General features: G+C 42.4%; 1 protein-coding gene across 1 annotated transcript; it reads right to left on the bottom strand.

Annotated features, from left to right (window-relative positions):
- Positions 1 to 5056: 5056 nt before the first annotated feature.
- On the bottom strand, positions 5057 to 10375 carry LOC131680013 (uncharacterized). The gene has a single exon (XM_058960748.1). It carries the CDS (start codon positions 10373 to 10375, stop codon positions 5057 to 5059), a length of 5319 nt encoding a protein of 1772 aa, XP_058816731.1.
- Between the last annotated feature and the right edge of the window lie 3105 nt (positions 10376 to 13480).

Below are 13480 nucleotides of genomic sequence, written 5' to 3'. Positions count from 1 at the left end.
CACGATTTGTCAGACTGTAAAAAAATCCAATAACAATGTACCGCAAAAATGGATTATAAGATCACCATTGCCCTTATAATATGCCCAAAAATTTGTTCGAGGAAATCGGCATTTTTGAATGGTAACGTTACTTAACGACCTATTCGGTAAATGGTACAAGTGGCGCTGACCATAAATGGAATAGTCAATATGATTGCTGGTAGCGTTGGTTTATCGTTTCGTTAATGATAAGAGGAAACTTCAGGGAATGGTTTTTTAGGGTTCAAATACCGTTGCGGTTATCTTACAGGAATGGTCACCAAATATGCGGGTTATGTGTGTGCATACATAGTTTATACAGTTGACACATAGAAGGTATGTGAGCGTGTGATAACAATAGCATTTCTTCTTCATATGAATTTTAAGCGGTTTGAAGCAAATAGAATTAACGTTTGGATTTTTTTTCAGTGTAGGATAGGATCCGCCAGCTCTGTCCCCTGTTTTTGAACCAATTCTGAACCAGCTCGTGATTGGACGAAAGTGACATAGGCAAACGTTCGGCTTGGATACTAAAAGTACTAAAGGGCTGCTTGGAAGTGTTGTCGTATTGTGATATAAAACGTAAAACGACGATTGTTTACTGTGTTGTTTTTTTTTGTTTTCTCGAGATACCGCTTTCTTTCAATAACGTTCGTATGTAATTATGAAGTGCAAGGCATTTTCTGGCAGACGAATTCAAACATATTATCCTGAACTGAAGTTCTACAGGTTTCCGAGAGATCCGGTAGCGCGGTGTGCGGATTAATGCGGAAATGTTTCTTTTCGAAGTCTAACCGAGTAACTGACTATTTAGCCTAAGTATGAAAATATTTTCAACTTCATTGTCTTCGTTCCAGCGCCGAGTGAATTGGGAGTATTGTCTATCGCGAGATAATATAGCATTTCGTCGAGTTGTTGCTATATGGGATACACACGTGTGCGGTCAAAACAAAAACAAACGTCAAAATGTTTTCTCACTTGCACTGATGCAAACTAGATGGGCGCGTAATTCAACGCACGGCCAACTCTATACCTATACAAACTAAACAAAAATTAAGCCTTGCAAAAAAGTAGTTTTAGAATATTTAAACTAAATGCGAACAGAGAAGATTGATCTTGTGAATGAGGGTGCTCGACTCCGGAATCAACTTACAAAAATGAAGAGCATGGAAATATTTTATATACCTAAATATTTTCACGTAATGGCCAACAACAAATATATATTATTTTGCTTTGCTGTATTCCGATGGAAAACCCGTAATGATCATTTAAATGCGGATATAAAGACTAAATCATTGATTTTTCCCGGAGCGTGAAATTGATACATAATATAGAATATTTTAATCAGAAGTTTTGGACACGATTGTAACAAAACAAATATTTTGGCAACATTGGTCGAGTGGGGGTATGTCGTTTTCAGCAGGGATTAGCAAAATATAAAAAGGTCAACTGGCAGATCCTATCCTACCCGGTCAAACCATTCGGAATTTGATTCGGAATTCTGAATGGAGTCAGTATGGATTCCAAATCAAATGCAACAACCGATTCTGAGTCGGAATCGGTTGTTGCATTTGATTAGGAATCCATAATGACTCCATTCAGAAATCCGAACCGGTTCCGGAATGAGTTTAACTGGGTAGATTCTTATGAAGAAATGCTATTCCCACATTACCACGGCAGATGGATAGCTAACCGCAGGCGAGATGCCCCACCTGCCAACATTGATCGCCTCAATACATGTCGACAAGTGACGGGCGAACGAAATGCAGGCTCAGATGCAACAACCAGGCGGATGGCTGCGTTCTTTGCTATGAATATTAGCCCCGCCATTCGCATGCCTTTTGCCTGCCGTTCGCACGCCATCCGGTCGCCAGCATGCCTGCCGGCGGATGGTACCTTCGGGTGGGGCATCCCGCCTCCCATAGAGTAACAAATAATTCAAAGTTGTTCTAAATCGATGAAACGTGTAAAAGCTGCATGTAAACGTCAAAATTTGACGTTTAATGACAGCTCATACTCCTTTCATCGATTTAGAAATATTATTCAGGAAAAATTGAAAATGTTTTACAAAGTACATTTAATATTAGTTAATCTGAAAAAAAGTTCTTAAAGTTTTATATTTCTGGATTTGTGTGGATAATTTCTGCATAATTTGTTTCAGAATTTTGGACTGCAGTTTGATTTTTCAGTTGTACTTATTAACATTAGTAACAGTTATACAATGCTCTGCCAAGTGATGTTATGCAGCAAAGTTAGTGTGATGTAGCTTGGCCACACAGCTGAGGCCAAGTTTCCGCTGGAGAACGTGTTTATAGATCATCCGTCGGAAGTGCAATCAAATCTGTGATCCACTCGTTCGTCTGGTTTACTCAAACATGGGTTATGGCTAGTTTAAAGCCGACTAAGCGGCAGTGAAGATGGATAACGCACATAAATGCAATGTAACGTTGCTACGGATGTAGTACTTTGATATTTTGTATAAATGATACGCTTAGGCACAATCACAGTGCGTTTTTGTGGATACCAAGTTACTGCAGATCAAATCGATACCACTCAGTCGGCTTACCCGGTACCTGGTCAAACGCAATTTGATTCGGAATCCTGAATGAATTCAATATGGAATCCAGTTGAAAGGCAACAACCGATTCCGAAACCTACTGAGTCAGAATAGGTTATTGCATTTGAGCTAAGTCGAAATCCTTATTGAATTCATTCAAGATACCGAACCGGTTTCGGAATCGGTTTGACTAAGTATATTTGAGTAAACCGAAGGCGTTAGTACCCTCTAAGAACGGTTGGTTTCAAAATCGTCCAATAAAGGACGTTCGTTGGACCAATTTGTACAACGTCCAAATAACCGTTCAACAAACGTCCATCGTTGGACCCGTGTTGAACGGTTTTGCAACAATTTTTTGGATCTTAGTGGGTATAAAGGGGCGCAAAGAGTGTGCAGAGAGTGAAGCCAAAAAAGTCCACTTATCGAGCAAAATTGCTACAAAGACGGATTCCAATTGTGCACGATAGGTAGTCTTTTTTGTCTTCACTCTTTGCGCAAATGTTCTCTATAAACTGTGGAGTAAACCAGACAAATAAGTGAATCACAGGTGGGTTTGCACATCCGCCGGCGGGTTTGTTAACACCTCTTCAGGTGGACCGTCAGCGGCTTTGTGCAGCTTGGTATCCTTCGCTGCGACTATGTGGTCCAGCCACACAACGCTAGCTTTGCTGCATAACATCACTGGCAGAGCACTACGTCACTGTTACTAGTGTTATTAAGCACAACTGAGGAATGATAAATTCAATAATTTGTAAATTCAAAAACTGAAAGAAATTCTAAAACAGGATAAATTATGTAAATTATAAAAATCAGAAATACAAGACGTTGAGAGCGAAAAATTTATAGTTTTTTGAAAATAAATGACAGAAGTAACAAAAATATATAAATTGCTTGCTAAAAATATCTAAAATTCAAGATATCTGTAATCAAAAATTTAAAAATTTTGAGATTAGAGAATTCCAATAACAACAACAAACATCCACAAAAAATTAAAAAAATTCGATTCCAAAATTAAACAATGTTATAATTAAAAAAGTCTAAAAATGAAAAATCAAATCTTCAAAAATTCAGGAAAGTTGAAGAATTCAAATGTTAAAAATTATAAACTTCAAAAATCGAAATGTTCAAAAAGTAAGACCCAAAAATTCAGAAACATAATGATACAAAAATTCATGTAATGCAATTCAAGTATTACAAATTCAATAGTTCTAAAATACAAAGATGCAAAAATTCCAAATCAAATTAATACAACCACAATAAAAATACAAATACAAAAAGAAAAAATCAAAAATACAGAATTACTAAAATTCAAAAGCACTAAAAATACAAAAAAAATGTAAAGCCCTTTTAGCACACAATTCTCAAATTCAAAAGATCAAAAATTGAAGACATCAAAAATTCAGAAATTCGAATATTCGAAAATTCAAGAATTCGAAGATTTTTAAATTCAAAAATTGAAAAAGAAATAAAAATTCAAAGATCCGGTAATTCAAAGGTTCAGAAATTCAAAAACTCGAAAAATCAATGATTAAAACATGCAAAAATTTGAAAATTCTGGTTTCAAAAATTCAATAACTCCAATATTCAATTATTAAAAATTCCAAAATTCGAAGAGCAAAGAATTCAAAAATTCTGTGAATCAGAAATTCAAATTCAAACATTCAAATATTAAAAAATATCAATGTTGGCTCCAATGGGCCCGGGCCAACACCGATGGGGTTAAAAATCCTTTGCCGGACTGTTTCTGCACTCACCACGGATTAAAGATGGTAAATTGCTGCTGCTGGCTGAAGATAATCGGGAACGGACGGCCCGCGGGTACTCAGGCGACGATCACTTGTGGTATTGGGTTTTCGGGCATCAAATGACCAAAGAACACTCGCGATGTACCATTAACACAAGCTTTAATAAACTACATATATTTCTGATCGATAATAATTTTAATTAATTTAAACTAGGTACATAATTAATGAATTTAACGGATCGCGTGCTCAACTGATCAACTGATCTGATTACTGGTTGGTACTACACTGACTTGATCTTCGCTGATAGTCGGTCAGCAGACCTTCCGATGTGGTCTGCGATGTTTTTGGCGATCCGATCTCTCTTCTTCTCACGATGTGCTGCTATCAGTGTGATCACCCTTATCAGTAGTGGTATCGTGATCACTGCTCTCGCTCTACCGTCGCGACGATGATGATGATGACTCTCCACCACATTTCCTAATGTGAGTATGGTTGTAGTTGTCTCTGGATTAGCCTGCTATTATCCACTTTGCGCAGAATCTACCTGCTGTGCTGTTGAACCCATGGTAGTGTGGGGACCGTGGTTAAATGATGAGATGATGCAGGGTTGTAGCATAGGGTGTATCCTTGTAGTTACTAAACATCCTCACCCACCCTGAAATCGCTGCATTTCTGAAAGAAAGAAAGAAAAGGCTCCTCTTCGACGTGGGAGGGGATGGGGAGGATGAAGCTTTCCCTAATCTTGATGATCACCTGACTCAGCATCGTCGACGAATTCTGCTGCAGGTAAGATGCATATTTTCTCAACTGGTCGAGTCAGCATGCCGGTGGCTGTTTTTAGTGTCACCACCCGCACGACCCCGTCGTCTCCAGGATGAATGGCGTGTATTCTTCCCATCTTCCAGCGTAGGGGAGGTTGATTATCGTCCTGTATGATAACAAGCTTTCCCACTTCCACTTGTATCGGCGGGCGCCAACGTTTTATTCGAGATTGGAGCTGAGACAAATACTCCCTTCGCCATCTCGTCCAGAAATCTTGAAGGTTTCGCTGCATCAGCTGCCATCGGTTCAGACGGTTTGTTTGGATGTCTTCGTATTCGGGTTCAGGAATGGACTGTAATGACGTTCCTACCAAAAAATGTGCCGGTGTCAATGGTTCCAGATCGTTTGGGTCAGTAGAAAGAGCTGTAATTGGTCTGGAATTCAAGCATCCTTCCACCTGAATCAGCAACGTGTTCATATCCTCCGGCGTGACTGGATTATTTCCAAGGACTCGCAGAATATGATGTTTGGCCGAACGGACTGCTGCTTCCCACAGTCCTCCGAAATGCGGGGCACTTGGAGGGCTGAAATGCCACCGCATGCCTTCGTCCGCACAGAACTTGGACACCTTGTCCCGGTGTTGCTTGCTATTTTGTAACTCCAAGAACTCCAGCAGTTTGTTTCGTGCTCCGACAAAATTGGTACCATTGTCGGAATAAAGGTCGGTGCATCTACCCCTCCTTGCCACAAACCTACGAAGTGCTTGCAGGAACCGGTCGGTAGAGAGGTCCGAAACGAGCTCCATGTGCACTGCCTTTGTGCATAGACAGATGAAAATTGCGACGTACGCCTTCACCGCCGCTCGCCTGGGAACAGGTCTTAAATAAATTGGTCCAAAGTAGTCTACCCCCGTTTTTGAGAATGGGCGAGAGACTGTCACCCGAGCCTCTGGTAGTTCTCCCATGAACTGCTTCACGGGTGTAGGTTTCGATCTAAAGCATCTCTGGCACTTGTGCACTATCTGCCTTGCCATATCTCTCCCACGCAAAGGCCAGAAGCGGAGTTTAACGACGCTCAAAAGCAGTTGAGGTCCAGCATGAAGTAACCGCTCATGATAGTGTTGCAGCAACATGCGAGTGAAGCGATGGCGAGCTGGGAGTGCCATGGGGTGTTTAGTCTCTTCTGATTCCTTGGAGTGCCTTAATCTTCCACCCAACCTGATGAGACGATCTTCGGCGATGATTGGATTGTACCACCGTAACGGTGATTGACCTGGTACCGGCTCGCCCTTTGATAGTGCCTTCCACTCCTTGGAGAAAGCCTCTAACTGCACACGGCGAACTAAAACACATTCTGCTTCCCGTAGCTCGATACTAGTGAGAAACCCTGATTGACGGTCTTCCTTCGGCGTGCGCAGTAACTTCATTAGTCGCAACCAAATTGCTGTCCGTCGTACCATTTCCGAATATGACGAAAATTTACCGATATACCAATCGTTGAATTCTGTCACTGATGAAGCTGGAGCTGCAATCACCGTACGACGCCTTTCCTCTTCTTCCTCCTCGCTATTCAAATCGCCAGGATACTGGGGCCACTGATCACGAGCTTCTGCCAACCAGGATGGACCATTCCACCAGGATTCGTTATTTATAATATCTTGTGGGGAAATTCCCCTGGAGATCAAATCAGCAGGATTATGTATTCCGGGAACATGACGCCATTCCCCATGTTCCGTTAGGTTTTGTATTTTCGCCACCCTGTTGGCAATAAACGTGATCCACGTAGATGGTACCGCTTTAATCCACCGCAACACACAAGTGGAATCTGTCCAGAAGAAAACGGGAGAGTTGATTCGAACAGACTTCTGTACCTTCTCATACAATTGAGCAGCTATGAGCGCTCCACAAAGCTCAAGTCTCGGTATCGTTTGGCATTTTAAAGGGGCAACCCTCGATTTGGATGCTAACAGACGAACCGCCACCTTCCCTTCTGCATCTTGGCTCCGAATGTAAATGCACGCTCCATATGCCTTCTCAGAAGCATCCGAGAAGCAGTGTAACTCTATTGCCACCGCACTAGGTAGAATCACACTTCGGTTAATTCGTATCTCGTTCAATAACGGTAACTGGAGGCGGAACTTTCGCCAATTCTCACCCACCGTTGGTGGTATAGGTTGATCCCAGTCTAACCTGTTGCCATCCTCGTCTCTCAGCGTCCATAAAAGCTGCATGAACAGCTTGGCGGTTGTGATGGTGGCTCCTATGAGTCCCAATGGGTCAAACAGTGTGGCTATTATCGAAAGAATACGACGTTTGGAGAAGCCATCCACAGTATCAGGCGTCGGAATATTGAACTGGAACCTGAAAACATCGGTATTTGGCAACCATGTAAGTCCCAAGGTTTTCACTGAGGGGTCTGGGTCCAAGTGGATCTCATCAGCATCGCGTATCGCTAAGGTTTCTTCAGCGATTCCATCCAAAACTGGAGCTGCGTTGGAAGCCCATTTCCTGAGACGAAATCCCCCGCTGGACATCATCTCATCTAATTGAATTCGTAGCTTGATCGCTTCTTCAACGTTGTCCGATCCTGTTAACACGTCATCCATGTACGTGTCCTTGATAGCTGCCTGGGCTGCCAACGGAAATCGAATTTCTTCATCTAACGCTAGTTGCTTTAGTGTGCGCGTTGCTAGGAACGGTGCTGGTTTGGTACCGTAGGTTACCGTATTAAGTTCGTACGTTGCTACATCATCCGCAGGCGATGGGCGCCAAAGAATACATTGCAGTGGTCTCTCCTCCTGTTTGACATCTATTTGCCGAAACATTTTTTCGACGTCGGCTACAATCATGATTTGCTTGGTTCTGCATCTCATGATTATCGACCGTAAATCCTCCTGAATCACCGGCCCCACCAGTAGTACATCGTTCAACGAGATGCCCGACGAAGTTTTGCAAGATGCGTCAAAGACCACTCGAACCTTTGTGGTCGTGCTTGCCTCCTTAACCACCGGATGATGTGGTAGATAGCAACGCTTGATTGTATCGTGCGGATTAATCTCGACCCTTTTCATGTGTCCCAAACGACAATACTCGTCCATAAACGAAACGTACTGTTCCTTCAAGTCAGCGTTCCTTGCTAACCTGCGCTCCGTTCCCAGGAGCCGTCGGAATGCGATGTCCCTTGAATCGCCCATCCGTGCAAGAATTTCTTCGTCCTTCGGTAGAGAAACAGTATACCGTCCATCTGTTCCACGTTGGACCGTTTGTGCGAATAATGCCTCACAGCGCACTTCCTCCGGAGAATAGTTTACCACCGATTCTATTTCTTCACAGTCCCAAAATCGTGCCAGTAGCGCATCCAGGCTATCCGACATAGATAAATTGCAGTTGATCTGTAGCGATTGATTGGGAACTGACAGACCACCGCACACCACCCATCCAAACACCGACTCGTTTATAGCTGGCATTTGCTCACCAAGTGAAATTTTCTGACCAGTTATGAAGAAGTCGAAAAAGGCTTCAATGCCGAGTACTATGTCCACACCCTTGGAAACATAGAATGACGGATCGGCCAATTGAACGCCATTTGGAATTGCCCATCCTGTTGCGTTGATCGTAGCCGTAGGTAGATTTACAGTTACCTTTGGCAATACGAGAAAGCTCATTTCTCGTGAAAAATCGGAAACTCGTGACCGAATCGTTGTTAAAATCCGCTGCTTGACCTTAGTGCCGGCCTGGCCGATTCCGAGCACCGAAATATCTACTCTCTGCCGTTTAACTTTCAATCGTTGACTCAACCGCTCCGTAATAAAATTACTCTCTGATCCCGAGTCCAACAGAGCACGAGCTGGAATATGTCTACCATCATCATCCTCGACAACGATTACCGCAGTAGCCAACAGCACCTGTGACGAAAATTGCTGAGCTGGATTGGATGCTGACACGTCGGTAGCTGCAAGATTAGCCCCTTGGATGGAAGAAGCTTGAGGTTCCTTCGCAGTAGTAGAGGTTCCATCATTTGCAACGATTGATCCCTTGCCGTTGCTATCTTTCTCGCGTTTGAAGCAGACCATGGTATGATGCCGACCCTTGCAATTGCGGCACGAGAATTTGGACTGACAATCCCTTGCTTGGTGACCCTGTCGGAAGCAGTTTCGGCAGAGTGAATGAGTCCGAAGTAATGCGTCTCGTTCCGCCACCAACATCCGCTGAAATGAACCGCACTGATACAGCAGATGGTTTGCCGCACATGCCACACAGCGTCCCCCAGACGATTGTGCTGTGCTGTAGCTGGTTTTCACATTAGGCGGCTTCTGTTTCGAAGGCGCTTGTGACTGATGGATGCCCCTGTTATCCATTGATCTTGGTGGTATCGACTCCAGTACCTGAACTCGACGATGCAGAAACTCTGTCAGATCCTTCAGTGTATCCGTCTCCTTGCTAGCCGAACATTCTTCCCACCCTCTACGGGTTACTGGATCCAGCCGCACGGTGAGAAGATTGATTAGCAGGAGGTCCTTATAATCTCCAGGCTGCACAGTTTGATCAAGCGTTTGGATGACTCTCTCAAAACCTTCCAACAGAATGTGTAGTTCTGAAGCGGACTCCTTCGAAAGGCTGGGCAACTTGAACAGCGACTCCACCTGTCGCTTTTTCAGCAGCTTGCTGTTGTTGTACCGTTTCAACAGCATGTCCCAGGCAATTAGATAATTTGCCTTTGTGGTCTGCAAAGGGTCAATTAGGCTCTTTGGTTCGCCCTGCAGACACCCCTTGAGGTAGTGGAACTTTTCCACTTCCGGTAAGTCAGACTTCCAATGGATTAAGGATGTAAAAAGGTCCCGGAAACTCAGCCACTCGTCGATGTCCCCGTTGAAAGACTGTAGCTTTATCTGCGGGAGCCGCACGTGATCCAACGTACCCTGCATCGTCGTGTCCCCGACAGGGAGGGACTGTTCCAAACTCGAATGCTCCTGTCGCTCTTTGACCCGATCCAAGAGAAACGATTTCGCCCTATAGTAGTAGTCGCTGAACTCCTTTCGTTCCTTTTCATAACCGTCCCCATCGGCAGGATAGTCATCGTGAGATTTGATTTCAACTAGAATGTCACCAAATCTTTCCCACAGCTCGTCGAGTTTCTGCAGGCGTATCTCCGCTTCGGTGATTGTAGCCTCTTCCGTGAAGTTCTCTACGAACTGCCAGATATCGTTGAATGATGATTGGACGTCCTTCAACTTCGTTGTTAACAGCTTTAGAGATGACCCTTTCTTGGCAGCGGATGATGCAGCGGGAGCCATAGTGTTAGTTTGTCACACACGAGAGGAGAGGGAAACGGTGTAGTATACTGCAATACGCCCTAGCTTCGCCAGGCATATACTGTTCTGTATTTTACCTGGACGAAAAGACTGCGCACCAAATCCAAATAAAAATTGAAAATCCGAAACTAGTATCCGTATACCAGCGTGACTTAATATGGCGTCAAATAGTGTCTCACAACGCTCCGGGTTAGGAATAAGAAGAGGAGAAAACCAGGATGTACTATCAAATAGACCTTGGCCACGGCTGGCTATATACTGCTGTAGCTCACCTGGAGAAACTACCAGCAGCACAGAATAAGAATCAATTCAAATTGCGATTTTCCAAAAATATGATTTTATATGATGGTAGGTACTTAATAGCGGCCTCAGTTGCTTATGCAACCACCAACCGGAATATTGTAAAATGGCACAGTCGAAGAGGATGAACAATAATCAATACGTATAATATCTGAGATCCCAGCTTCGGCTGGCATATACTATTCTTCACTAACCTGGAGAAACAGAATATTGTGCTCCCTCTTCGTTTTACGTTCTCTGGTAATTGCCGATTTCGTTGAAATTAGTGGATGGTATTTTTCCTGCTCCGGCAAAGGGTTTTCGTTATCCAGGAACCGATGTATGAATAATGTGCCATGTAGGTCGGTCCAATTACATGCACCTGAGTTATTTTAACTGACTAGCGGAACTGAGAAAAATCCTTTGGCGCGAATGTCCAGTCGAAGGTTTGATGTTCCGAAAAGATGGCGAATCCTTAGCGTCGATTGGGTTGCGCTATTGTTCTGGGTGATAATGACGCCAACTCCTAGCGTCATGTAGGTCGCGATGGCGTCCGAGTACAATGCCAACAGCTACAATGGCGCGTGAGTAGCGCCGATGGGTCCTTTTGGAATGTCCGTGGAATTTGATGCCAGTCCGACGATCCGGTTCGAAGGACCAAAATGTTGGCTCCAATGGGCCCGGGCCAACACCGATGGGGTTAAAAATCCTTTGCCGGACTGTTTCTGCACTCACCACGGATTAAAGATGGTAAATTGCTGCTGCTGGCTGAAGATAATCGGGAACGGACGGCCCGCGGGTACTCAGGCGACGATCACTTGTGGTATTGGGTTTTCGGGCATCAAATGACCAAAGAACACTCGCGATGTACCATTAACACAAGCTTTAATAAACTACATATATTTCTGATCGATAATAATTTTAATTAATTTAAACTAGGTACATAATTAATGAATTTAACGGATCGCGTGCTCAACTGATCAACTGATCTGATTACTGGTTGGTACTACACTGACTTGATCTTCGCTGATAGTCGGTCAGCAGACCTTCCGATGTGGTCTGCGATGTTTTTGGCGATCCGATCTCTCTTCTTCTCACGATGTGCTGCTATCAGTGTGATCACCCTTATCAGTAGTGGTATCGTGATCACTGCTCTCGCTCTACCGTCGCGACGATGATGATGATGACTCTCCACCACATTTCCTAATGTGAGTATGGTTGTAGTTGTCTCTGGATTAGCCTGCTATTATCCACTTTGCGCAGAATCTACCTGCTGTGCTGTTGAACCCATGGTAGTGTGGGGACCGTGGTTAAATGATGAGATGATGCAGGGTTGTAGCATAGGGTGTATCCTTGTAGTTACTAAACAATCAAGAATTCAGCAATTAAAAAATTCTTGTATTCTAAAATTAAAAACTTCTGCAATTCAACGCAACAACAACACAAAAATTTACTAACGCAAAAACACAAAAATACAACAAAAAAAATATATAAATGCAAAAATTCAAAGGATCAATAAATTAAAAATTCAAGATAACAAAATACTAAATATTCAGAAATTGAAAAAATCATGAATAGTATTTAAAAGTTGAAAAAGTCAAAGATTCAAAAATTCAAGAATATGAAAATTTTAGAAATTTCAATAACCAAAAATTCAATATTTCAAAAATTCAACCATTCAAAAATTCTAATGTCTAAAATTAAAAACCTCGAAAATTTATAAAAATCCGTTATTGAAAAATTCTTAAGTTCAAAAATTCAAATTTCAGAAAAAAAAACAAAATATATAAATCCAGAAATTCAAAAACACAATAATGCAAACAGGCATGTCCAAACACGCCACGGCACCGCGTGCTGCATTTTAACACCGCAACCGAGTGTATTGAAATGAGCACCCCAAGCCAGTGCTCGATGAGAAGCACCGATACACGATAAACGAAGCACCTGTGTCGGTGGCGGTGTTATATTTTCGACCCGGTGCTTCGATGCTTCAGAAAACACTCGTGCCGGGTGCTTTAAAATTTCTGAAGCACCGGAGCCGAGCGCTTTCAACTTCGGATAACACCTCGGAAACTCTTTGACTTTGCACCCGTATCAAAGCGAGAATGTTTAAGCCCGCTAGCATATGCCCAAAAAGAAAGAAAAAAAGATTTTTCGGTGCGACGGAATAAAAGAGAACAGCGAATATACTTCTATAATCACGGCAGTTTGATTTTTAGTTAGATATGTAATTATAAAATATCCAAAGTCGATGCAGGTATAGATCGCGGATAGTGGATTTTTTTTTAATTTTGCGTCTTGGAAATACTAGTCAACGAAAATTTTATTTCTTTATCTTCTTGCAAATGTATATCTAATTGAAAGCAAAAGATATGAACTTTGCCATCGATAAACATCTTTTTATTTTTTTATGATCCCAATCTATACGGATAACGCACATATGGTGCTTAACTTCAATTTGAATCTATTCCTATTGGCGCCATTTAGTTGGTCTTTCTATATAACTCAATCTTATTATGGCGTTAGAATTGGGCACACGTTTCGAATTTTCGATCAATCAATCACGAGTATTTCACAGTATTTGGATAATTTTTATTATACGAAACTTTGGTACCAATTTTTAGATAATCTATCTATTGCTGGTCGTAATAATAAAGTATTGAGTCATTTCATGTCGCAAACTCTATTATAATATTTAGCTAAAATAGTGATGAACTGACTCATAGTGCTTTTTAGGCTGACAAAATGGAGACACTGAAAAAATCAGTTTATCCGGTGATGCTATTACCTGTAAGTCGATTATTCTTG

Source organism: Topomyia yanbarensis, chromosome 2 (assembly GCF_030247195.1).
Source record: "Topomyia yanbarensis strain Yona2022 chromosome 2, ASM3024719v1, whole genome shotgun sequence".
In the NCBI taxonomy this organism is placed as follows: domain Eukaryota; kingdom Metazoa; phylum Arthropoda; class Insecta; order Diptera; family Culicidae; genus Topomyia; species Topomyia yanbarensis.
Note: the sequence above shows the minus strand (reverse complement) of the source record. Positions and strands in the feature narration are given on the sequence as shown.